At 36.7% G+C, this 25,584-nt stretch overlaps 1 protein-coding gene across 2 annotated transcripts in view; it reads left to right on the top strand.

Moving 5' to 3' along the window:
* Positions 1 to 212: 212 nt before the first annotated feature.
* Positions 213 to 25,584, top strand: part of vps50 (VPS50 EARP/GARPII complex subunit) — a 151,363-nt gene continuing 125,991 nt past the window's right edge. For both annotated transcript variants that reach the window (XM_089123160.1, XM_039680886.2), the window contains exons 1-6: positions 213 to 359; positions 1,735 to 1,803; positions 9,172 to 9,294; positions 10,852 to 10,923; positions 18,455 to 18,508; positions 25,078 to 25,148. In XM_089123160.1, coding sequence (XP_088979286.1) covers positions 327 to 359; positions 1,735 to 1,803; positions 9,172 to 9,294; positions 10,852 to 10,923; positions 18,455 to 18,508; positions 25,078 to 25,148 — 422 coding nt within the window. In that variant the 5' untranslated portion in view covers positions 213 to 326. The remainder of the gene's footprint in view (positions 360 to 1,734; positions 1,804 to 9,171; positions 9,295 to 10,851; positions 10,924 to 18,454; positions 18,509 to 25,077; positions 25,149 to 25,584) is intronic.

The following is a 25,584-nucleotide window of genomic DNA, read 5'->3' as shown; positions in this document are numbered from 1 at the left end:
ATTGTATGTTTTCCTTTCCTGCCCAGGGACTACAGATGAAATTTAGCTTAAGTAGCTAATTCTGGTATGGCTGAATGCCATACACTGTCACTTTTAAATAAATATAATAAATAGAATAAATACTCGTAGCTATTTCTGCCATGTTTTAAATTAGCCTAGTATACCGCTAATTCTAAGGAACTACATATCCCATGCTGCACTGGCCACCTGTCACGTGATCCCAACAGTGAAACATGGCACCTGTGTAGCACTGTAGGAACTGAATCGCCGTTTTGTCAGACAAACACCAAAGGATACATTGGGTTTTACTGCTGTTCATCTATACGATGCAGAAAATCAAGTCTCTGATGTCCCGTCAGGTGTGTTATTTCTCCGCTTCACATCAGTCTGCTTCTTGCTCTCATTGACGAATCCGGAAGCATTTTAAAAAGCTAGCCTGCTTGCTAAATACAAATAATTAACAGTAAAACAGATTATAGATCTGCATATTTCCTTATAGTATCATAACGCATTCCATCATTAACAAAAATAACTGAAATATTACTATAAAAAGGTAATGTGAGCTCTTGGCCAGTTGAAGATGCTGCAGATCAATAAGAATCTCCCTTTTCTGACCTGTCATATATAACGTTAGACGTTTAGAATACAAACGTAGGGTACAAAGGGGTTAAAGGCTTAACCTAAGAAAAATGAGCTTTTCATGAAAAAAAAAAAAAAATCTGAAAAAATGATATGTTTTTATTGAAAATTGATGGAGCAACAGATTTTGTGTCAAAATAAATCAGATTTTTTTTAATCTTATAAATGAATGAGGTGGCATGTTGAGCCTTTTATTCCACACATTGGATAAAAGACAAATACTTCTTTGCTTGATACAAATACTTTAATTAAAATAACATGTTTTTAACAATGTCTAAGTTAATTCTGGTTCAAAACAGTCATTTTTAGCTTAATTTGTACCCTATAATTTTCATTAAACAGTTCACTTAAAAAAAATTACAGAAACAAAATTAGTTAAAAAACCCCCCCTAAAAATTCTGAAAGCATTGAAGGAGATCCCATAGTAATTTAATAAAGCTTTAAAGTCATAACAAATAAATCTGACATTTTATTATATGATATGATTAATATGATTAATATCATATATTTATTTATTTATTACATATATATGGTTTCATTATAAATATGGTACCACTTCTAAGTTAGACACCCAATTTGATGTATGATATTTATTACCATCTGAATCTAAACATGTCATTCTACCAAATGGAAAAGTCAACCAGCTATTTCTTATCATGTTAATTATTGTCTTTTACCCCAAACACATATTCTTCCGTTATTGAAAAACTGTTGCTTTATTTACCTTGAACAAAACTGAATATCATTAACAAGAACTTTGTATCAAAATATAGCCATTAATTTTATTGATTGATTTGCTACATAAATCTACAACATTTTAACATTATTAAATATTAGATCAAATTAGTGGTTTAAAAGAGAATAAAGTCAAAAGCGCCTTTTACCCTGGTGCGAATTCAGTCCCGTTGTACCATGTGTCGTTAAACATTTTGTTTTGTCTTTGTGCAGTTTGCCCCCATTGGTGGATTATTGCTAATTTTTGTATTAATATTTCTAAATAGGATTACCATATTATTAGGGGTCGGCAGCATCTAAACCCCCCATAAGTCGATTGATTCCTTACATTTATGGTTTATTGTTGATTTTCTTTGCCAGGGTCTGAAAAGTCCCCAGGAGAGTGTGGTTGACATGAGCCCGGTTCAGAGCTTCAGGAGCCCTAGCAAGGTCAGTTCATGTTCTCAAACCTGCGCTGTTTCTCCTTAAGCCTCATATTTGTGAAGAGGTTTTGTTGAATATATACAGTACACTACCGGTCAAATGTTTTAGATCAGTAAGATTTTTTATGTTTTTAATTGAAGTCTATTCTGCTCACCAAGGCTGCTTTATTTGATTAAAAAAATGACAAACAGTAATATTGTGAAATATTATGACAATTTAAAATGACTGTTTTCTATTTTAATATATTTTAAAATGTAATTTGAAAGGTGAATTTTCAACATCAATACTGTTGCTGATTACACATCAGTTTTCAGTGTCACATGATCCCTCAGAAATCATTCTAATATGCTGATTTTATGCTCAAAAAACTATTATTAAAATTATTATTTTCAATGTTGAGAACAGTCGTATACCTTTCCCCCCAAAAATTCTATGATGAATAGAAAGTTCAAAAGCACAGTATTTATTTAAAATATAATCTTTTCTAACATTATAAATGTATTTACTGTAACTTTTGATCAATTTAACTCATCCTTGATGAATAAAAGTATTAAAGTAATAAAAGAATGGTAGTGATTAATGTTACAATAGCTTTCCATTTCAGATCAATTCGTTTTTTTTTTAACTTTCTATTCATCAAAGAATCCTGAAATAAAAATGTAAAAAACTGTTTTCAACATGGATAATAATCATAAATGTTTCTTGAGCATCATACTATAATAATTTCTGTAGGATCATGTAACACTAAAGACTTGAGTAATTATGCTGTAAATCCAGATTTGATCACAGGAATAAATTACACTTCACTATATATTCACATAGAAAACCACTGTTTTAAATTGTAATAATATTTCACAATATTACTGTTTTTTTTATCAAGTAATTGCAGCCTTGGTGAGCAAAAGAGACTTCTTTTAAAAACATAAAAAAATCTTACCAATCTAAAACTTTTGACCGGTAGTGTACATACAGTATATACATGTATATCCATTAAGCCTCACATTTGTGAACAGGTTTTCTTGTGTGTGTATATATATATCAAATGAGTGCTGAAAAATGTCTTTGCCGACTAGATGAACCAATCCTGTTTGTATATTATAGTCTATGTATGGATTAAGATATTCTTCTCCGGACCACATCTGATAATTCTGTCTTGTGCGCTGCTGGCCGCTTCATAGTCTGGTGTTTTTCATGTATTCGCACGGCTGTGAGTACAAAATATCCACAGCATAACATGAGTGTTATCCTCCTGGGTATTATTAATCATAGTATGATAAATACACGTACCTTTTTTAAAATGACATTTCATCTAAAACTGACAACTAGACATGCCTATTTATTCACATGTGACTTCTTTCACGCTTCTGAAATATTCTAGGGTTGAGTTGCACAATTCTAGATAAATTGAGAATCATGATTTATTTATTTAAAATGGAAATCACAATTCTGTGAATAGAGAAAATAAGCTAAATAACGTTATTTACTAGAGGTTCTGACTTAATTTTTTTTTTATTAATTTAAATAATTTTTTTAAGATTCAATGAATCACTCATAAAGACTTAACTTGTTTCATGACTGGATGAATCAGCATTTTTGAATGATTCAATGACAAAAAAAACGTATATTTAGCAGTCACATGTCGCCACCTACTGGTGTAACGTAAGTAATTGAAGCAATCTTTATTTAAAGCATCAAGTTACTTTCAAAATGTGATTTGCTCAATTTTGATCGCTACAGTGTTGATATCTGAACTATAATCTTTTTTCCCTGTTCTTCTGTGATGATTTGAGTTTTTGTAAGACGGAAATAATGATGCTGTGTGGTCTGTTTGTAAAGCTGTTTTATAACTATAAGCAATATGACAACTGCTCTCTCGGGGCCAGTGCTGTGATCGTACTTGTCAAAGGCTTAGTAGACAGAAAAATCGTTGTCATTTAGGTATAAGATGGGTGTTTGAATCGAGATTGGGATCTTTTCACATGCTTCCAGAGAGTATGAAAAGGTTAATCAGACTGAGCTTTAGTGTAGCAGTGCCTCTGAGTCGTATTATGACCTTCATTCGGTGAGATAAATGTAAGTTGGTCGTGGTCCAGTGCACTACCTCACAGGTCCTTTAAATCAGTTGGACCGCTCTGTGATCGATCGACCGCTTTCAGATGTTCTGGCTAAAGGTTTCTAAGCTAATTTTAGCACTCTTCACCACACCGTTTTTTTTTCTGACACTTTTTACTTTTATTACAATCTCTAGGTATTTGCTAGATACATTTCCCAAATCAAACAGACTCACCATCTCTCTCACCATCAGAGAGTTTTTGCTGTTATTCGGTATCAATTGTTTTATATTACACATACTTTTTAGAACCATCTGGCCTGGATCCCTCCTTGGTGGGCTTTGTTTCAACTATTTTTTTCTGAAACAACTGAGGCAGTGAGAAAGAGTATAATCATTGAATCAAACGGTCTATCCATAGCATGTTGAGGAAAATGATGGATTAGGCCTCTTAAGTAGCCAAACACCAAACGCTTCTGAGCCAGTAATGAGCACTATGTGTGGGAAAAGTATACTTTGCTGGAATGAGGAAACATTAATAAAAAGGAAATATTTCCATCTTATTATTTTTACACAGTTCAGGACACAACACGATAGAATTTATTCTTCTTAAAGTCTCTTCCTGTAGTCAATAATTGTATCCCTTAAAACTCATATTTGATCACACAAATTGCATTTAACATTTTTTCCTGTTATTTACTTAAAATAGCCTGAATGCATGCAACTCCACACCCCTGCTTCATTTAGTACGCGGATCCTTAAATATGTTGAATAGCCCCGCCCAAAAAATCCATAAAATAGCAATGGTGAAAAACTGTTTAACAGTCTAACTCCACATTTCAGTACTTCACATTCATGTGATTGGTTACAAGGTAGTTTGTGATGTCAGAAACACCAGCGATTTCAAACCGCGTTTTTGAGACTGTTTTATATCACCGTAGTTTTAGGGAGAAAGTACTTAGCAAGACTCTGTGGTTAAAAAACACCACAGACATTGATTGACTTGATTTTCACCACAGGGGGACTTTAAGTTAGCCTGGCTCCACCCATTTTAATTTTCTTTCAATACTACGTCTGGGATTGTGGTGTTATCTTTGGTTTTCTCCAGTCAATTTTTTACCGGTCCTATCAGCGAACAGAGGGAGTGGCTGAGAACGATGACATTGTTGTTGTGCGCTAGTTTGAGTGGTTTGAGTCGTCATACGTCACTACCAAACATCAGCGATTGGTTACGGCAGATCCAGAGTGACTGATCTGCCCAGAGTACCTGCCTACAAGGAAGTTTAAGCAACACCAAGTAACTTTTCCTCTGCGGTTCCCCTACAGGTTGGAAGCGGAAGTGTCGGTATACCGTTGTGGTAAATAATGTAGCATAACGCATCCTACTGTCGCACTGACGCTCGCTGTTTATCCAGCACCGGCTTTGGAATGAACAATGTCCACAGATATGGTAGAGTATGTGGCATGATTTCGTCATGATTTCATCATTCACGAAGAAAAACAAAATAATGACTATTGTAACGCTTGACGTAAAGCAAGTCATATTTGTAGTTTTCTTATGACTCATTAGAACTACAGAAACTCGACCCGATCTGGCAATCTTACATAACGTTGTTATATCAGATATAGGACCGCAAAGCGAATCCAGAAGTGCCTTTCACCCTGTTATGACTTAATGAACTACTGAAACGATTTTGGAAACATTATTTTAAGGTAAAAAAAATCTTACTTAGTGTTGCTTTAACGCTTGTCAATGGAGTGAGGCCAGACTCTCTGTACAAATGAAATGTACGAGAGTCTGTTGAGAGTCAGACTAACTTTAAGCTAACTTAAAGATATATATGTATATATATATATCTTTTTTTCCCATGCCGATTACACTGAGAGGGCTGGGTTTATCATCTATCAGGGTTAACGAAATGCTTCGGCTTTACTTTTTAGAACGTGTGCTAACTAATGTTAACAAATGAGACTAAATTGTAACCACCACTTTTATATTCTCATCTTGGCCAACTTGTACTCTCATTTAACTTTTGGTAAATGTTCATTTTGGGCCTTGTGTTCTGTGTCATGTAAAAATGTGCTTTGGGATGTTTCAATGTACCATTGAAGGGACCCATTTCTCTTGCACAATCTCATGTGTCCTCTAGATGGCGCTATAATCACATAACACATCAGGCAGTCCTGAGAGCCTCTTGATGAATCACTGAGAAAATAATGGACATTTATGCAGTTTATTCACGTCATTGGTCTAATGTCGTCATCACCTTCATAATATTATGAAGAATATATTGTAATATGTGAAATATTATTCATAAGATGATTCATTCTCAAGCGTGGGTGTGCTTTTACAAGTGAAAACCACATATGAATTCATAATCAGCAACTTTCTTTCCCTCCCATATCCTGAATTTGTCACTAATGGAGTCGGATATTTGTAAAGATGTCACTCATAAAAGCTGGAGCAGTTTGTGTTCTGACAAAGTCGGATTCGCTTGCGTCTCACAGCAGCTGTCCGTCTCTTCCCTCTCATCTTGGTCCATTGTGAAAGAACGCTTATTGTTATTTTTAATGCGCCTTTTATTCACACTCTCACCTGCGTTTGATCAGCATCATTCAATAACACTTCAGTTCACTCATCCTAAGCTTTGATTGCATGCATAGTACATCAAATCACACTTTTATGTGCAAATAGACTTGCGTTTGTCTTCGTCTGCGCACAGGGAATAAAAGGACGATAGGTGTTCATTTTGTCAGTCTACATGGGATGGAAAGATAATTGAACAAAGGCTTGGCGACCATTTTAATTAGTGTTTTATTTTCCAATTGACTGTTTGGCTTGAAACTGATTAATGTTTTCAGTCTCATCAGATCGTGGACTTCATTCCCACCTAATTCCCACTTTTTTCATTGTGCCTGTGATTGGAAGTAAAGTGTTTTTTTACACTAACACAAACAGGACTGTAGTAGAGTTACTCTTGCTGATCTTTAATTTTCAGTATAGCAGGTTTTTTTTTGTGAAAATCACTATGATTATTGTAAAGAACAAACAATTCTGTTTTATGGCAAGGACCTACATCTTTGAAACCATATTTTAGCCATCCACCTTTAGCCTTTCAGGATGTTATGCGGCTTTTAATAGTTTTTAGTAAATAAATAAATCAATGTGTCCCAGAAACGTGACATTTTTCAAATGCACTGTTCTTCAACTCCCTTGGAGATTCTCTCTCCAACAGATTGCATGTTTTGACAGGATTCACATCCCCCCCCCCACACACAATACGAATATATAAATATGTATTTCCCTTGGGGATGGGGGGGGGGGGCTGTTATTTTCTGCAAAAAAAAAAAAACACTACAGCACTTTCTTAAACACCTGAAACAAATGGTTAATGCTAAAGTACTGTGCAAAGTATTCTGTACAATAGCTTAAAATGATAGTTCATCCAAAAAATACACATTCTGTCATGAATTACTCACCCTCATGTTGTTACAAACCCGTAATACATTCTCTCATCTTCGAAACACAACTAATGATCTTTCTAATGAAATCTGAGAGCTCCCTCCATTGACAGCTATGCAACTACCACACTGTGATGCTTCAAAAAGTTCATAAAGTATTACACCGTGTCCTAACTACACGCGACGCGATAAAATTCCAGCGACGGCAAGTGTGTCTGTCCACACACTAGACGCGACGCGACTGTGTGAGATGCCACACATTCAGAACAGCGTGTGAGCAGAGTCTCTCTGTGAAAGCGCACTGTTGGCCCGCACTCGCATTGTATATACTAAGGACATAATCAAATCAAGAAATAACATTATTAAAAATCAAAACATTAACAAAATATACTCATTGACTAATTTTGTTATGAAGTACAGTCATATGTTTGCATAGAATTCATTTTGAACGCTATACATGCTTTCAAAATCTGAGGTAAATTATCCGTTATCGCTTGTGGCACAGTGACCTATTTTTAACTAAAAAAAAATAATGCGTACTCATATAACCAGTGTAATTTCTTCATTCTGTCAGCCGCGACGTCTAAGAAATAGGAACCGTTTCTAAATTAGAAACTTCACGTGTCGCCGTCGCGTCTGGATACCTTTTATCGCGTGTCGTCGCGTCGCGTGTAGTTAGGACAAACTAATCCATATGAATTGAGCGTATTTGAGTATGTTAATAAAGAGACTTGATCACTTTATATGATGAACAGGTGACTTTAGGCCTGTATTTTTATCTTATTACGTATTAGTCCGTGGAAGTTTGTTAAAATTTACTATTCAGGGCAAGGTATGCCGTCGGAGTGGAGGACCAAGTACAAAATAATAGAAATTATAAGCTAATTCACATTTTAACACTCTAAAAAGTGAATTAATGCAATGCAAGTTTTTAAAGCTTTTGAAACATACTGTTAAATTCGTTCAATATCTTAAATAAAAATTGGTTATTTTTAACCCTTCTAAAAGTTAATTTTGTCATTGTTTACCAATGCACTTTTGCTACTTTTACTCCAAGCCTTATTTAGATTTCAAAGCTTAATGGTACCCAGTGAGCCCAAGGAGTGTGTCTTTTGTTCTTGCTGTGTGTGCACCAGTGGAGTGACTCATACCACCCCACCCTCTGCAGATGCTGATGCCGTCCCTCAGTGAGTTCACCCACACTCGCCTGCAACACACACACACACACACACACACACACACACACACCTTATCATGTGTCTTTGAGGAGGAGATTGAATGCTTTCAGGCCAAATCATTCCTCAGCTTCTGTCTCAATGATATCAAATTGCAGTCTTTATATGAAGATCCTTCAGATATTAGCAAGTGTCCAACGCTGGGTTCTTTCAGCAATGTCAAACATGAATAAATGTTTCATTGATGTGGATCGCTCTGTGATGGCTGCAATTAAAGGGTTTTGAAACGTTCTCTGAGGATCTGCGTGGCTCAATAAGTGTATCTCAGTCCTGGTCGCAGAGCTGTTTTAACCACATTGCATCACGTCTTGTGAATCATGCGTAATGAGTCTCTCAGCATCTCTCTTCAAAGAAAAGAGGATGACTTTGTTTCTTAAAGCTGTTTTGAGTGAAATTGATGTTCTTGTGCTGATTCTCATTAAGGTTCATGAATGGTGTTCCTCAGGGATAGGTGCTAAGACCACTTAATCTTTGCTCTCAGCTCGGCTATGTGTCAGGCGTGAGAAATTATCAATGTTTTAGACCCCGTTTTTCGGTGCGAGGCAAGCCTCCACACGATGGTGTCCCAGAATCAGTGAGATTTCTCTGCTGATACTCATTCTCAATATTCTTTTTCTTTTTCCACAGGAAGAGCTGAGGGAACTGAGGGAGCAGCCCACCGATCCACTGGCAGAACAGGAACTCATTGACAACATAGAGGAAGTGTATTTCTCCAGCGACTCCTTTGACATGGTGCAATACGAGCTCGAGGTGTGTGTATGAGAGAAAGTCATTGTTTCCATGTCTATATACCACAATCTGTAAGATGTAGGAGTGTAACAATATATCGTGCCACAATATATCACAATACAAAAATGCAACATTATGTATCATGAATAGTCCCCCCCCCCCAAAATAAAAATTGCTATGTGAGAAAATTCAAGTTTTCAGAGTTTTAGTGTCAATAATACATTAAGCTACTATATATAATGTTGATTATAATGTATAATAATGCAATGTGGGAATATTTGTGGGTCCTGATAATGCTAAATGTCTGATGTTACCAGTAAAAAATGGCCGACATTATTTTAAATATATCTAGTCAGTGACTGATCTAGCATATTCATCTAAAATAATTCAGTATTTTCAACTTCAGAATCATGAATATTGTTATTCTCGTGTCACCATTGTCCTTGGGTGATAAGCACCAAGTCCAAGCCTATTCATTTAAACCCACAATGTAATATCAAATTTAGCTTTAATCAACAGTACATTTTTTGTTAATCTTTTATCCTATGTGTTGGAGTATCGCAATAATATCGTATCGGGAGTTCAGTATCGTGATATGTATCAATTAGTGACATGAGGGTATCGTTACACCCCTAGTAAGATGTTTAGCATTTGAAAAATAGAGCTGAAATGAATATAATAAATGACATATAGAGACTGTGTATGTATATATGTATATATATATCAGTAAGATTTTTTTTCTTAAATTAGTCCCTTATGTTCACCAACGCTGCATTTATTTGGTTAAAAACAGTCATTATTATTACAATTTAAAATAACTGTTTTCTATTTGAAATATATTTTAAAATGTGATTTATTCCTGTGACGCAAAGCTGAATTTTCTGCATCATTACCTCAGTCTTCAGTGTCACATGATCCTTCAGAAATCATTCTAATATAAAGATTTGCTGCTCGAGAAACATTTATTATTTTTCATCAGTGTTGAAAACAGTTCATTTTCATCACAGTTCATCACAATCCGTTTTTCTTTTTCTTTCTTTGAATAGAAAGTTCAAAGGAACAGCATTTGTCTGAAATCAAATCTTTTGTTACATTATAAATGTCTTTATTGTCACTTTTGGTCAATTTAATGAATCCTTGCTAAATATAATAATATTTCATTATTATTATTATAGTAAATAAGACCACCCCCATAATTTAAAGTTTAAACTTTCATAATTAGTTGTGTCCTAATTCTATACAAAGTTCTATACATTTCAAAAGCTGCACATAATGACAATTTTTGTGGAAAGTAACTATTCTCAATTGAGTCCAAACTTTTGTTGTATTAGGTGCTATTTGTCTATTCCTCTAGAATAAAATTGGGCTGCATCAGCTTTTTAATCAAAGTAAATGTTTGTTGGAGCGGTTCAGCTGCTGTTGTTTATTGAACTCTTAAGAACTGTAGATGATTTGCCTGTGTTTGTGAGTGATATCTGCCACCGTGTTCAAACTCAAGAGTTTACATATAGTACCATCAGAATAAAAGACACTCTCAAATCTCAGATCTTTCTCTGTTTGTGTGTGCTTGCCCCACAGAAACTCCCTCCGGATCTGAATCTTCTGGAGCTTGAAGAGTACAGAGATAAGCTGAAGAGACAACAAGCAGCTGTAAGAATCACATTCAGATAAATCTCAAAGAAACTGTCGGCTCTCTGAGGCACATGTGTGACACACATTGTATGATAGCAGAGCTACTTTTACATCATAACTGATATGTTTATATCAGTCATAGATCAGTAAAAATGTTTGACTTTGAACTCGATTCAAAACTTGACATTAAGAAGCTAGTTGGACAATCTTCATCTTATTTTACTATCTATATATTTTTTAAAACTTACTCTATTATTTTATTTTAATTTATCTGATAAATTCTTTTGAAAAATTTGTATAATCTCAAACAGACTAAAATCAATACATTAAATACATTTTTTAATCAAATAATTTAAATTTTTAATTTTTCAAATAATATTTTTTAAAGATGATTAATTACTGTTTCAATGTTGTGGGGAAATCACCTGCATGTCTGACCAACCTTTTTGACCTTGGAAATACTTTTCAAACACTTTTTGTGCTTTTACAGTTTTTAATATTGAAAACACCAGTGACGCAAAGGAATAAAGTTTCATTTTAAACTATTAATTATATTATATTACAAATTATATATTTTTAATTACTTTTTTTGATATGTTATACCTTGCACTCATACATATATAATAATATCGAGTTAAAACGTTTCATTTTTTAAGCATTAAGTTATAAAATTATGACTTTTGTTGGATTTCTTGTATATTTAATTTTCCATGACCAATTTTTTTTTACATTTTTTTGACCCATCTCAGAGCTCATACATCATCCTTCTGCAGACGTCAGTTTTATGAGTGTGTTTATTAGTGTGCATGTGAACGCGTGAGTACATTCTGTCTTGATCCGGGGTGATCCTCAGTTCACTGCTGCCTTGGAAACAAATGTTTAAAGAGGAATGTCACCCTCTGTCTTTGTTGTTCCTTGTTTAAGATGCTTGCTTACTCACAGCTGTCCTATCGGCCCAGTGCAGGGTGAAAGATGCAGCCCCCGGGATCCTTAGGGGTACCCTATGACTCAGTCTGACGTGGTCAGTTGTGGTCTGCCATGAGTAGGTCCCCACAGGGGCCCTGTCCCCGAACGCTGATCCCAGGTCATGACAGACAGCTGCAGGAATCAGAGGATGAGCTCTGCATGAGGCTAGCTTCCCGCTGAATGCCATTACTCTGCACGCTCACATTCCGTGGTGTTTTATTCATGATTTAGACAAGCTCCTCCATCGTCATTTTCATTAGAGTGCGTGGCCTTAACACATCATTACTGTCAATTTCTCCCTCAGCTTAAGACAAATGATTTTGGAGATGTTTCTCTAGTTTGCAGATGTGGGTTATTGTGTATTTGATGGGTCAGTGGGAGAGGAAAGCATCTGGTCTATTGGAGGTGGTGGCTCTATTCTTCTGCTAACATGCAGCTCTGACACTTTTTTGGCAGGAACTCATCTCTGAGCTAATTGCTTGTCTGCACTGCAAGTGTGATTCAGAATAAGCCTGTCTTTTCCCTTTGCCTTTTTGGTATTTTCTGGGGGGCAGGAATACATTTTCAGTGCTGATGACATTCTCAGCAGGGTGATTTTAGTAAGACACATCTACTCATTCTTTATTAATACAACTCCTTAAAATGATGAAATTGCACTAATAAACTTGTCAGAATTGTTAGATATAAACTCGTAAATTGACCCTTCGCAGTGAGCTTGATTGACAGGTGATCCGACCAATCATACTTCGCCATCCGTCATTTTGTCCGACAAAACAGTCAGGAGAGTTAGTAGATTAACATGGGAGGATTTGAACTTGAAAAACGGAGTGTACTGACGCCTTTCTGCGGTTAAAACAATATTCCTTCTTATGTTCATTCATATTTATTTGATGCTATAAATGAACTAGAAGGAAGAGGAGATCGGATCACGAGGAGCTTTAACTGATGCTCTACGAGACATTAAAGGGATACTCCACTTTTTTTGGAAATAGGCTCATAGGCTCATAACACTCCCCCAGAGTTAAACAGTCGAGTTTTACCGTTTTCGAATCCATTCAGCCGATTTTCTGATATTTAGAAGAATATTAGTAAACAGAAAATTTCTGGTCTCATTGACTTCCATAGTATATTTTTTCCTACTATGGAAGTCAATGAGACCAGAAACAGTCTGGTTACTGATATTCAGAATTTTTTTTTTCTAAATATCAGAAAATCGTCTGAATGCATTCGAAAACGGTAAAACTAAACTGTTTAACTCTAGGAGAGTTGTAAAATGAGCCTATTTCCCCAAAAAGTGGAGTATTCCTTTAAAGAGCCACAAAACGGTATTTGATGTTTAAATTTCTTTTAAAAAATGACAAAATTTGAAAGGTGAGACTTTGTTTAATATAAAAAGCAACCGAAAAGTAACCTGGTGTGTCAGCGATGTATTTTTCACTGCATGAGAACATGGTGTGTGTGTGTGTGAGAGAGCAGCGTAGCTTGTCGGACATAGCGACAGGAACTAAGGGGGGCGGGTCTTCGCGAACAGTCAATTGAGAAGTTTTTTTCCTCTTTTTGCACAGAATTGGTCTCACAATTCTGAGAGAAAAAGTCAGAATTTCAATACTATAATATTGCTTGACTTTATAACTAACAATAGCATTTACATCTTGCAATTGTAAGAGTAAAAAAGTCGCAATTATCTTTTAAGTAGTTTTTTTTTCACGTTGGAAACAAAATTCCATAGTTTTCCACATTGATACTGATAATAAATGCTTTTTGAGCTGCAAATCATCATATTAGAATGATTTCTGAAGGATCATGTGACACTAAAGACTGTTGTAATGATGATGAAAATTCAGCTTTGACATCACTGGAATAAATTACATTTTAAAATGTATTAGCATAGAAAACAGCTATTTAACTTTTTACTGTATTTTTGATCAAATAAATGCACCTTTGGAAAATGTAACAAACCTTACAGACACCAAACTTTTGAAATTAATTTTTTTCCCCATATAAAAATATTTAATATAAAATATTAAATAAAATATTTTGTTGAAAAAAAAAAATCAATTTATAGTGATTGTTTCCAAAGTGTCACCCCAAAATTACACTATTGTTTGTGGCAAGGGTGAAGTTGTGTGAGAAATGTTTTGAAAGCGACAGTTTTTACACTCTTCTTGAATTTAATATATGAATGACATGATTTGTTTTTAACACTGTACAAGTTACCCCTTAAACAACAGAATTCTTAAAAATATGCTTTTAAATTATCCTTTCATTGTCCTTTACGTCTGGCAATGAATGTCAATCGATTCCCTTGTTATATATAAAAAAAAATGACCAGACTGAACAGATTTGTTGTTCACTCTTCTGTCTAATGAAGTTTTTCTTTCCAGTCCTAATTTAATGTCATGCTGATTAGACTGGATGAAGTCTTTGCTTGTAGTCATTAGATAAAATGAACAGTATTAATAATGAATTTTATTAATTTAATAAAATTCATTTGTGTCCTTGCGAGAAAGATTCTCATAATTGGAAAATAAGATGGAATTGTAAGTGGGTCTTTGGATTTGTAGAACGAGCGGGAGAGAAATGGCAGGTTGTTTACTGCTCTGGTGCAAGCACTGGTTAATAGATTTCTAATTAGAGTTATTACCCATGCAGGATTCACTCACAGTTGGCTGCCGGAAGGCATACAGAGAGAGGCTTGTGCCTCGCTGACAGACAGCTTTGCCGGTTGTCATCGTGTTCAACCTGTCGAAGTCAGACGGAGTGTGTTGGCCACCTGTTTACAGAGTCTCTGTCTTTTAGTTTTTGGAAATGGCACACCGGATGCCTCCTCACAGCTTGTTTTCTCATTCTGGCTTCGATCCGTCCTGTGAGGTCTTTAACAGAAATGAATGACCAATAGGTGGAGCAATGAGCTTTGTGAAGAAAATCCTGTTCCCTCCTCCTGAGTCGAGGTCTCTTTAGGCCATACTTGGACAATGTGAAAAATGCCTTCACTCATTCCACATTTCAATTTCAGGTTCACTTGGTGTTAATAAGACTGTTCTAATTCCTAATTCTTGTGATTTTAATAATCAATCAAAAAAAAAAATGTCTTAAATTCCATGTAAAGGCAATTCTACAAAAAAAATTCTAAACACATTATAAATGTTACAAATGTATTGCTAAAACGTATTACAAAGACTACAAAGGAGTTAGACCATTAAACAGTTTTTCACCATTGCTATTTTACGGATTTTTTGGGCGGGGCTAAAACAGGGCTCGATGATGCACTGGAGTCCCTGAGCTCGTGGACACGCCCCTACTTGATGAAGATCGCGAGTTACTGTCAGTAATATTTGTTACTACAGCCTACAGCTAGCTATGCTTTCGACACGGAAATGCATATGCCACTACCTGGATGCGATCATGTGCAAAACAGATCGGTGTCTTTATTTAAATTTCCTAAAAATGATCACATCAAGAAGAGGTGGATTAATTTTGTGTAGAGCCAACTTTGATGAAGAGCTGAGGATCACCGCCACCATCCGCCTCTGTAGTGATCATTTTACACGGACTAGTTTTATAAACTTTCCTCAGAGACAACTGGGATTCACTGATAATCCGCTGTTACTGGTGAACGGGGCCGAAACGACTATCTCCCGCCTCAGCATTCATCCTCCTGTCCCGAGTGCAGTATCAGCTAATATCACCGTCGACAGCTTTCCCGCTAGTGGGCGTGGTTTCAGCGCAGCCAGCGGACACGCCTGCAGCGTTTGAGAGCAGAGAATACTGCTCATTTTTTCAAGATTTTAATAGCTTATTTTATGTACTTGCTGGCTTTTTTTATCATTCAAATTTGGCTGGGTGGCTAATAACACATTTTTCTGTGGTGTGACAAACTCAGAACACATACTTAATTTTGACTTTACAGGGACTTTAAAGGTATCACCAAAAAATAACAATTCTATCATCAATTACAAGTGATGTATGTCAAGTGGTCTCGGTCTTGTCACGGCCTTGGCGATCTTGGTCTTGTCTAGGTCTCGCTGTCCCAGACCGACATAGTGGTCAGGGGATTTCGGAATACAATAGTTCAATATCCACAACGATATCCGCAACGGATTGAAGCGCGCGTCCGAGTGAAGACGCACGAACACCATATTCAAATCTACATTATTGGATTTATTTGGAGACTTTGAAATCGGCAGAGATAGGCAGGCAATGCAAAACAATCTTACAAGTTATTGCTTAGCTTCAACAATGGTCTGTTTTTCCCCTCCGGTCTTGACTTGGTCTTGGGCTCGACTTTGTCTTGGTCTTTGTCTTGGTCTGTCTTGGTCTTAGTCTTGTCTTGGTCTTGAGCTCGTCTTGGTCTTGGTCTTAGTCTCGGGCTTGTCTTGGTCTCTGTCTTGGTCTCTGTCTTGGTCTTAGTGTCGTCTTGGTCTTGGGCTCGTCTTTGTCTTTGTCTTTGTCTTTGTCTTTGTCTTGTCTTGGTCTTGAACTCGACTTGGTCTTGGTCTTAGTCTCGGGCTTGTCTTGGTCTTAATAATAAAATAAATAATTCGTTACATTTATATAGCGCTTTTCTGGACACTCAAAGCGCTTCACATAGAAGGGGGGGGATCTCCTCAACCACCACCAATGTGCAGCATCCACCTGGATGATGCGACGGCAGCCATATTGCGCCAGAACGCTCACCACACACCAGCTTACTGGTGGAGAGGAGACAGTGATGAAGCCAATTGGTGTATATGGGGATGATTAGGAGGCCATGATGGACAGAGGCTACTGGGCAAATTTGGCCAGGATGCCGGGGTTACACCCCTGCTCTTCCGAAAGACATCCTGGGATTTTTTTATGACCACAGAGAGTCAGGACCTCGGTTTAACGTCTCATCCGAAGGACGGTGCTCTTTTTGACAGCATAGTGTCCCCATCACTTTTGCTGGGGCGTTAGGACCCACACAGACCACAGGGTGAGCACCCCCTGCTGGCCACACTAACACCTCTACCAGCAGCAACCTGGCATTGAACTCGACTTGGTCTTGGTCTCTGTCTTGATCTTTTCTGGGTCTCGATACCCTCTTGTCTTGGTAGTGTCTTGGTCTCGGTTTAGGCAGTCTTGACTACAAGTCAAGTCAATCAATTACTCACTCATATTGTTTTAAAGAGGTCCTATTATGCTTTTTTTTTTTTTTTTTTTTTTTTTTTTTTACATTTTCAGCTTTCTTTAGTCTGTTATGCTGCTGTTTGAGCATGTAAAAGCTCTACAAAGTTACAAAGGATAAAGTCACTCCAAAGTGAGTTATTCTCTATATCAGTTTCACTGTTTGTGTACTGAAATGTCCCCATTTAGTCTTGAGTTTTCTTCTGCGAACGAACACGTCACAATATTCCTCATTTAAATAATTCCTGACCAAGGCATACGCTAAAAAAGGGCCCGTCACCTGCTTGAGTTGCGTTAGTACTCGCAGTTACGGTAAGGGAACATTTCCAAAACATGCTTGAAATGGTTGACCAATCACAACACACTTGTCCAGCCGACCAATCAGAGCACACTGTGCTTTTCAGAAGGGGGGCCTTCACAGAGACAGGAACTAAACAGAGCGTTACTGACGGACTAGGAAGAGAGGTGCTGCAACAATGTAAAAAATGATCTGAAAAATAAGCTGTTTTTTAACATTCAAGCAAGACTTTGAAAAGACTGAAAAGGGCATAATAGGTCCTTTTTAAACCTGTGTGAGTGTTATTTTAGTATCATTGAGTAATTTAGTTATGTATTTATTTATTATTAAATATGTCTAGCTTTTATACATTTTTATTTGTCTTTCTGTTTTAGTTATTCTGGTACATCATATTGGAAAAAGGTTACTTTGGCAACTAGGTGAAATGAAATTCAAAGCAAGGTATTAAAAACAAAAACTTCCATACATTTTATTGTATGAATATGTTTTCTTTTATGAAAATTATTTTATTAAATTAGGTTTAGAACGACATGAGGGTAAATAAATGATAGAAATCTCATTTTTTGGGAGAACTATCCCTTTAAGAGCCTAGAGTTAATGCATATGTAAGAGCAAGTTGAGGTGCTCTTGAAAATGTCTATTTCAGTTGTTTGTCACACATACACACACACATTCCAGCACTTTCCTGCCAGTCGGTCTCAGCTTTTCGCACAGTGTGATCTGCTAACATACGCCACTGCTCAGCTGAGTCTGCCATCTGTTCAGCGCTCAGACACACCAACACCCTCTCGTTCCTGACAGCCCCACCAAGTGACGCACATATCGATCGAGCGTGCCACAGGATGCCTTATATTTACGGCCTGACCTTCCACAGAGCCATTATTACCCACTGACTGTTTGAGTGTGCAAAGAAAACTTTATTTATTAAATTGTTACAGACTAATTGTGGCAGATGTGGAAGACATGAAAAGAATTCAATTGAATTTAAAGTCTCACGTTTTATGTTGTTTTTCCTTTTCCTCCTTTTAAAGCCTCCGCTAATGCCTCAAATGATTAAAAAAGAGGTGTACAGATTATGTGGTCTTGTGAAGCTTGGACATGTCGAACAGATGTTAACCTTTATGTGTTCTCATCTTACAGGTTTCTAAAAGAGTGGCAGACCTCATTTTGGAGAAACAGCCTTCCTATGTTAAGGTAAGCAGTCTGTCGCGTAAGGGGAAATCAGGTCGGCCGGATGGGTTCAATTAACATGTGACTGTTCGCTTGTTCCAGGTTAGGGGAACAATTTGAGAGTTACAGAACTTATGACTTAAGTGAATCGAGTCAGTCTGTAAATGTTAAAATTAGGGCTGTGCAAAGATTAATTGCGATTAATCGCATCCAAAATAAAAGTTTGTGTTTTACATAATATATTTGTGTGTGCTGCTGTGTGTAATTATTTTGTATACACACACATGCATGTATATATTTAAGAAAATGTGTTATTATTCCTACATAAAATATTTATATATAATTTTTTTATATATATATATATATATATATATATATACACAGACACGCACAGTATTTACGTGCAAAATAATGCTATATACATACATGCATATGTATTTATATATGAAGAGTTCAGATGCAAAAGCCTCTAAGTGACATTTGAAATTTTCTTCTAGAATGATCATTTTTATCAAGCTTGTATATTTAAGTTCAGTGATTTCACTTAAATGGCAATGATGATTACCTATTAATTGTTATTTAAGTGAAATTACTGAACCTAAATATACAAGTTTGATAAAAATCATCATTCAAGAAGAAAATTTCAAATGGCATTTAGAGGCTTTTGCATCTGAACTCTTCATATATAAAATAATTATACACCACACACACACACACACACACACACACACACACACACACACACACACACACACACACACACACACACACACACATATTATGTAAACACAAACTTTTATTTTGGATGTGATTAATCACAATTACAGCCCTAGTTAAAATACTATTACTCACTGTTTCATTAGTATATCTAAAAGACGTAAAAACAATGTTTACATGATTTTAGTGCAATTATTTAGTGGGGAAAATGTGTTAAGTCTTTGTTGCAATGCTTGTACACAAGTTTTAAAGAAGAGTGCATTTATAAAGTTATAAAATTCCAATTACTGCTTTAAATCATCCAAAAAATAGTCACATTCACTCCCACTGTAATTGCCTCACTGTAACCCTGACATTTGTTTCATGATGACTGTAAATGCATCCTAGTTACCTTGCTGGTTAAACAATTAAACTCTAAATATATATTTATTAAACTAATATTTGTGCAGTGCGCTTTGCAGATGATGCTGAAGGTAGTGATTTTTATCACTATAACAATTTGGGATCAAAGTGGACGAAGAAGGAATAGTTAAGGCTCCGTGTCCTCTTGCCTGTGGTTATATTTTTCTTACATCCTTAATCACTATGAACCCCTTTGAAAATGGATCACTTTGGATCACTTTGAAATTTCTCTTGAAGATATTCTCATCCTGAAATGCTCTGCTTTGATCCTGTGCCAGGCTTTTCACCTCACAGTCGTTGTGTGGAATTGTTTGGATTCTTTCTTAATGAAGCTTGAACGATATATCGTGTTCATTGATGGAGGCAATAGTCAATTTTGTTTCTTGATTTAATAGTTTAATCATAACAGCAGAATCTCAAATTGAGTTCCCTTTCCATGTCTTTTGTTGTACAAAAAATGGATTGGACTAACTCCGTAAGAATATGTGATCCTTTTAATGTTTTAAATCATACGAATTTACCAAGAAGGATGTTTCACTTTCTGTAAGATGGCGAAGAAAAGACTATTGTTGATAAAATCACAACTGTTTTTGATGCATCAAGTTCTGAAGCTCATCTCAGCATCAGTCCGTTTAAAGGGTTAGTTCACCCAAAAATGAAAATTCTGTCAGTATTTACTCACCCTCATGTTGTTCCAAACTTCTATGTGTTTATTCGTTCTGCTGAACAGAAAGGAAGATATTTGGAAGAATGTTTTAATCAAACAGATCTCATTCCCCATTGACTACCATAGTTCGGAAAATACATGCTATGGTAGTCAATGGGGAATGAGATCTGTTTGATTAAAACATTCTTCCAAATATCTTCCTTTGTGTTCAGCAGAACAAATAAACACATAGAGGTTTGGAACAACATGAGGGTGAGTAAATATTGACAGAATTTTCATTTTTGGGTGAACTAACCCTTTAAGGGTGCTTTCACACCTGGATTGATTGGAGACGTTGTTCCGAAACAAAGGGGTATTTCCCTTTTGTCCCGGTTCGTTTGGTCATATGTGAACACAACAATCGCTCTCTGAATCGGAAGAAAACAACTAAAAGAGGTGGTCTCGGCTCGATTCCATACGAACCCTGGAGCAGTTCGTTTGTAGTAAGAACACAACCAACCCACGAACCGGAAAACAAATCAATTTTCTCAACACTTGTACCTCCGCTTTTGGCAAAGTGGTCTCATACCTTTATATACTGCTGTCAGAGTTTTATCGCCTTTGCGAGGCACTGCTCGACGGACTGATCATAACCCCTGTACAATTCGGTGTTCTTGTGTGTAGTGTCCAACATCCGGGAGATGTGTTCTTCCAACCAAATATCTATGAGGCATTTCACCTCTTCGTAGCACCAAGTCAACCCGCGATTCATTTTGTGTTAGGCTACTGTCGTCATGGCGATGTCCCACTATGGAATGCGCGACCTGCACGCATGAGGTACCGACGTAATGGCGTAAGGAAAGCCCTTGAAGGGTTCACGATTTGGACCGCTTTACAACAGTGTGGTGTGAACTGTTCCGGAAGAAAACAAATCGATCCGAAGGTTCATATCTCAACTGCAGAAATTACAGATACATTTTGTAGTCTGCTCACTTGCAGTTCAATCCCGGACAATAGCTCAAGTTGTTCTGATGTGCTGTTTACTGAGAGTTAGATGGTTTTTCGAAACCATATGCAGTTATTCTTTAGACAGTTCCATTTGGTGATACTAGTGGCTCAGAAATTGCATGCTTTACCTTGTCGCCCATCACGTCTTCATCCCAAATGGAGTGAAGGTATTCATCTTCTGACCCCAGAAAGATTTAAATATTTCTGCTGGAGTCGTATCACACCAAATTGCCTTTGAGTCATTGTGAGCCAACACAAAAAGCATGGGATTTTCTTGGTGGACAAATAACATATCTCATGCTTTCTCTGATGCTTTTATACAACATTGAGAATGGACGTTGAATAAAAAAAACATTCACATCACTGGAATAAATCTTTCTATTTATTTACAGCCAAAGTTGATGTTTTGAAGTATTAGAAAATGCTTCAGGAAAACCCACTGACACATAGTCAAAGACTAGGAGTCAATGCATCACCTATGCACGCTTGGTTAAAAAAAAAGTCTTAAACAACGGACATTAGGAGTGTTTACCAGATGGATGTAGAGAGAAGTATGGTTATTTGTTCCTCTATTTGAAGAGCTTTTAACTCTGCTGGTGCTTTGCCACAAGCCATTTTACACCTCAGCAGCCTGCATTTGTCCCAGGCCTTTTAGAGATAAGATGGGATTTCAGCCATGTTTTTGAGCTGTATTATAGTCAGCCCATGCTTTTAGATATCTTGTGATACATTTTGGTGTGCTTATCACAGAGAAAAATTAGTGGTGCAGCACAACACTTTGGCTGTTTTCTAAAACCTTAATGTGTTTGTCAATTTCTAAGATGGCATCCTGACTGAAATGAAACCTCTAGGCCGTAAATATTCACAGTTGATTTCAATAAAGTTTGATGTTACCGTGTTTTGAAGCTATCAGTACTTAGGCCAAATGTATACTGAAAAGGTGGGTCAGACAGGCATAATTTAGTCCTGCTTTTATGCAGCATTATTACATGACTCTCTGGAATACTTGATTCTGATTGGTCAATAGCGTCTTCCAGCGGTATGTTCTTCCCAGATGATAACCGCTGAAAACAGGTCCTGACTCTCTGTGGGTAGGGGTGTAATCCCGGTGTCCTGTCCAAATTCAAGCAGCTAATGTAGGAGCCTTGATGCTTTCAGAATTGAACTATTTTCAACTTGACATGTCACTCAATGCCATGAAACCTGAAATCTGTAAACAAGGTAAATTCAGTTAAAATTGCTTGTGTAATTCTGGGAAAACAAAATGAATAACAAGGTGAACTTTTTACTGTGCATAATCATACACATTGATTCACTTCTGACATTATGGTGATTTGAAATTGTTTTGGCAACATTTTGGCCTTGCAGCTGCCAATTAGCAAGGTTTATGCCAAAAGTTTAAAGGGATAGTTCATCCAAAAATGAAAATTCTTTCATTAATTACTCACCTCATTTCATTCCAAACCTTTTAAGAGTTTTGTTCATCTACTGAACACAAATGGATTTCTTTTGGATGAAATCTGAGAGATTTCTGTTCCTCCATTGACGGCTACAAACTATTACTTTGACGCTTCAAAAAGTTCATAAAAGATCGTAAAATTAATCCATATGAATTGAGCGGTTTAGTCAAAATTTTCAGAAGAGACTCGAACGCTTGATGAACAGATTGAGTTTAGGCTTTTATTCACATATAAACTTATTGAGGCGTCAGTAGTAGTTCACACAGTTCTCATATTTCATAAAAAATATCTTCATTTGTGTTCTGAAGATGAACAAAAGTACATGAGTAATTAACAACATAATTTCTATGTTTAGGTGAACCATCCCTTTAAGCTGTTTGATGTCATTTGTATTTGACAGTATGTATTTGTTATGTTTAATTACATTGGGGATTGAATTTAAAGGATTAGTTCACTTTTTAAAAAAACTTTTGCTGATAATTTACTCACCCCCATGTCATCCAAGATGTCCATGTCTTTCTTTCTTCAGTCGAAAAGAAATTAAGGTTTTTGAGGAAAACATTCCAGGATTTTTCTCCATATAATGGACTTCAATGGGGTCCAAACGGGTCAAGGTCCAAATGACTGTTTCAGTGCAGCTTCAAAGCACTTTAAATGACACCAGGCGATGAATAAGAGTCTTATCTAGCGAAACGATCAGTCATTTCATTATTAAATAAAAAAGTTTAATAAGCACAAATGCTCGCCTCGCTCTTTTCTGTGATTCACGTTTGTGACTCCTGTTTAAACTCGTTCATCAAAATGAACAAATCTTTTTTTGAGTCATTTCATTCGTTGAATGAACCAAATGACTCGAAAAAAGATTTGCTCATTTTGATGAACGAGTTTGAACTTTTTTTATTTATTTTTTAAATGACCGATCGGTTCGCTAGATAAGCCCCTTATTCGTCGTCCGGTGTCGTTTTAAGCGATTTGAAGCTGCACTGAAACTGTCATTTGGACCTTGAAACGTAGGGGTCCATTGAAGTCCATTATATGGTGAAAAATCCTGGATTGTTTTCATCAAAAACCTTAATTTCTTTTCGACTGAAGAAAGAAAGACGTGGACATCTTGGATGGCATGAGGGTGAATAAATTATCAGCAAAATGTTTTTTTTTTTTTTAAAGTGAACTAATCCTTTAATTGTAGAATGTGTTTTTTAAGAACCCAAATCTTAGGGATTTATCACTCAGAAGAGGAGTGACAGCTGTGTTTTTCTGCGGTGTGTATGTGGAGACAGTGAGTCACTCTTGTTTGAGCTCTGAAGCCCACTGGATCCCTTAAGGACCCTATGACTCAGCGAGGATATGGCTGTCTTCAGCTCCCTGTTCTAGCGAGGGCAACTCCAAGGGCACTTCAAAAGCTCTCGGTCCCACAAAGAGAGATTCTGCTGAATAAATCTTTTGCGATTTAGTCTGCAGATGCCTGGCTAAACCACCAGCCTGTGTTTCCTCAGCACAGACACTCTGTTAACCTCACGCCTTCCATGTGCTTGTCAGTAGATCGAACACCAGAACAAATTAAACACTGCACTTTTGTTTTATTCCTTTTACTACTGTCATTTATTCGACGGTACTTTGGAGCCCGCAGAATGTGCTCAAGGCACAAGCTCAATATGGCCTGTTCATCTCTCAGAAACCTTCCAGCATTCTTCAGGGTATTTGCTACTGATGGCCTTCTGAAGAATGAACGGTTCTCCTTGTGACGCTTTGCATAAGGAGCCTCTGTTTCGGCAGCCCTCTCTGTGGAATCGATTTTTTTCCACCTCGTATTCTTTGGTTAAATAATTATCTTTAACGTGACACTGGGATGATATTTCTGTGGTGAAAGCTGGCTCTGTTAATGTGCGTCGAAAGACTGGGTCACTCAGCGTGAGCTCACCTCAGGCTGTGACAGCTGCGCTCTTCAAAACTGAGATTGCATGAGGGGAGAAGAAAAAACCTTGCAAAAAAGCCGCGAACTTCCGCTGTCTGATAGTTCGTGGACATGTCGATGTGGGTTAAAGGAGCACATACTTTCTCATTGTGCTGCTTTTCTCATTCCCACAATGAAAGCTTGTCGCCATTATCATCTCTCTCACTTTATTGTTCATAACGGGCCTGCAAAACATGACTAATAGAAGAGAGTGTCTCTGGCCTGAACCCATTAATTGTAGAGGTTAGAATCACAGTTATCTGTGAGAGGTAATATCCAGCTATATGAAAGCAAGGTCATAGCCTTTGTCTCAATTGTCTTGCCTACTTCAAAGGATGTTAAATAATGGTTGCCTAATGTTCTGCATAAACTCTGTCAAAAAACTTGAAAATCATTGTTGTTTTAGGAGCTGGAGAGAGTGACGTCTCTGCAGACCAACCTGCAGCTGGCCGCAGTCATCTGCACTAATGCACGAAGGTCAGAGAGCTATAAAATGTTGAAAGTCAAGTTTAAAGGAATAGTGCACTTAACAAATTAAAGCTCTTATCATTTCTTACTCATATGTTGTTCCAAATTGACTTTCTTTCTATAGTGGAACTAAAAAAAAGAGAGCTTACAAGTTTTAAAAACTTCTATAAAAGTATAAAAATTCTGATGGCTTTGTGTGAGAAACAGATATGCGAGAGATTATTCATCAATAGACCTTATTTGCAAACACCGGAAGTAGATTTCCGTGGCCATATTGTTGACATGACATCTGTCCTGCTGCCGCTAGCAGCCCGCAGATTTGAGTTGAGGGCGAGCTTCATCTCGTCGGTATCAAGAGAAGATAAGCTTGATTGGTGTGTGGACCCACATCAAAATCGAGTTATAGCATTAAGTAAAGATCCGTCCTTATTGCCAGCCGTAACCT

Source organism: Pimephales promelas, chromosome 18, assembly GCF_988280905.1.
Source record: "Pimephales promelas chromosome 18, fPimPro1.hap1.1, whole genome shotgun sequence".
NCBI classification, from domain to species: domain Eukaryota; kingdom Metazoa; phylum Chordata; class Actinopteri; order Cypriniformes; family Leuciscidae; genus Pimephales; species Pimephales promelas.
The sequence above is the reverse complement of the archived record's forward strand: the minus strand, read 5'-3'. Positions and strand labels throughout refer to the sequence as shown.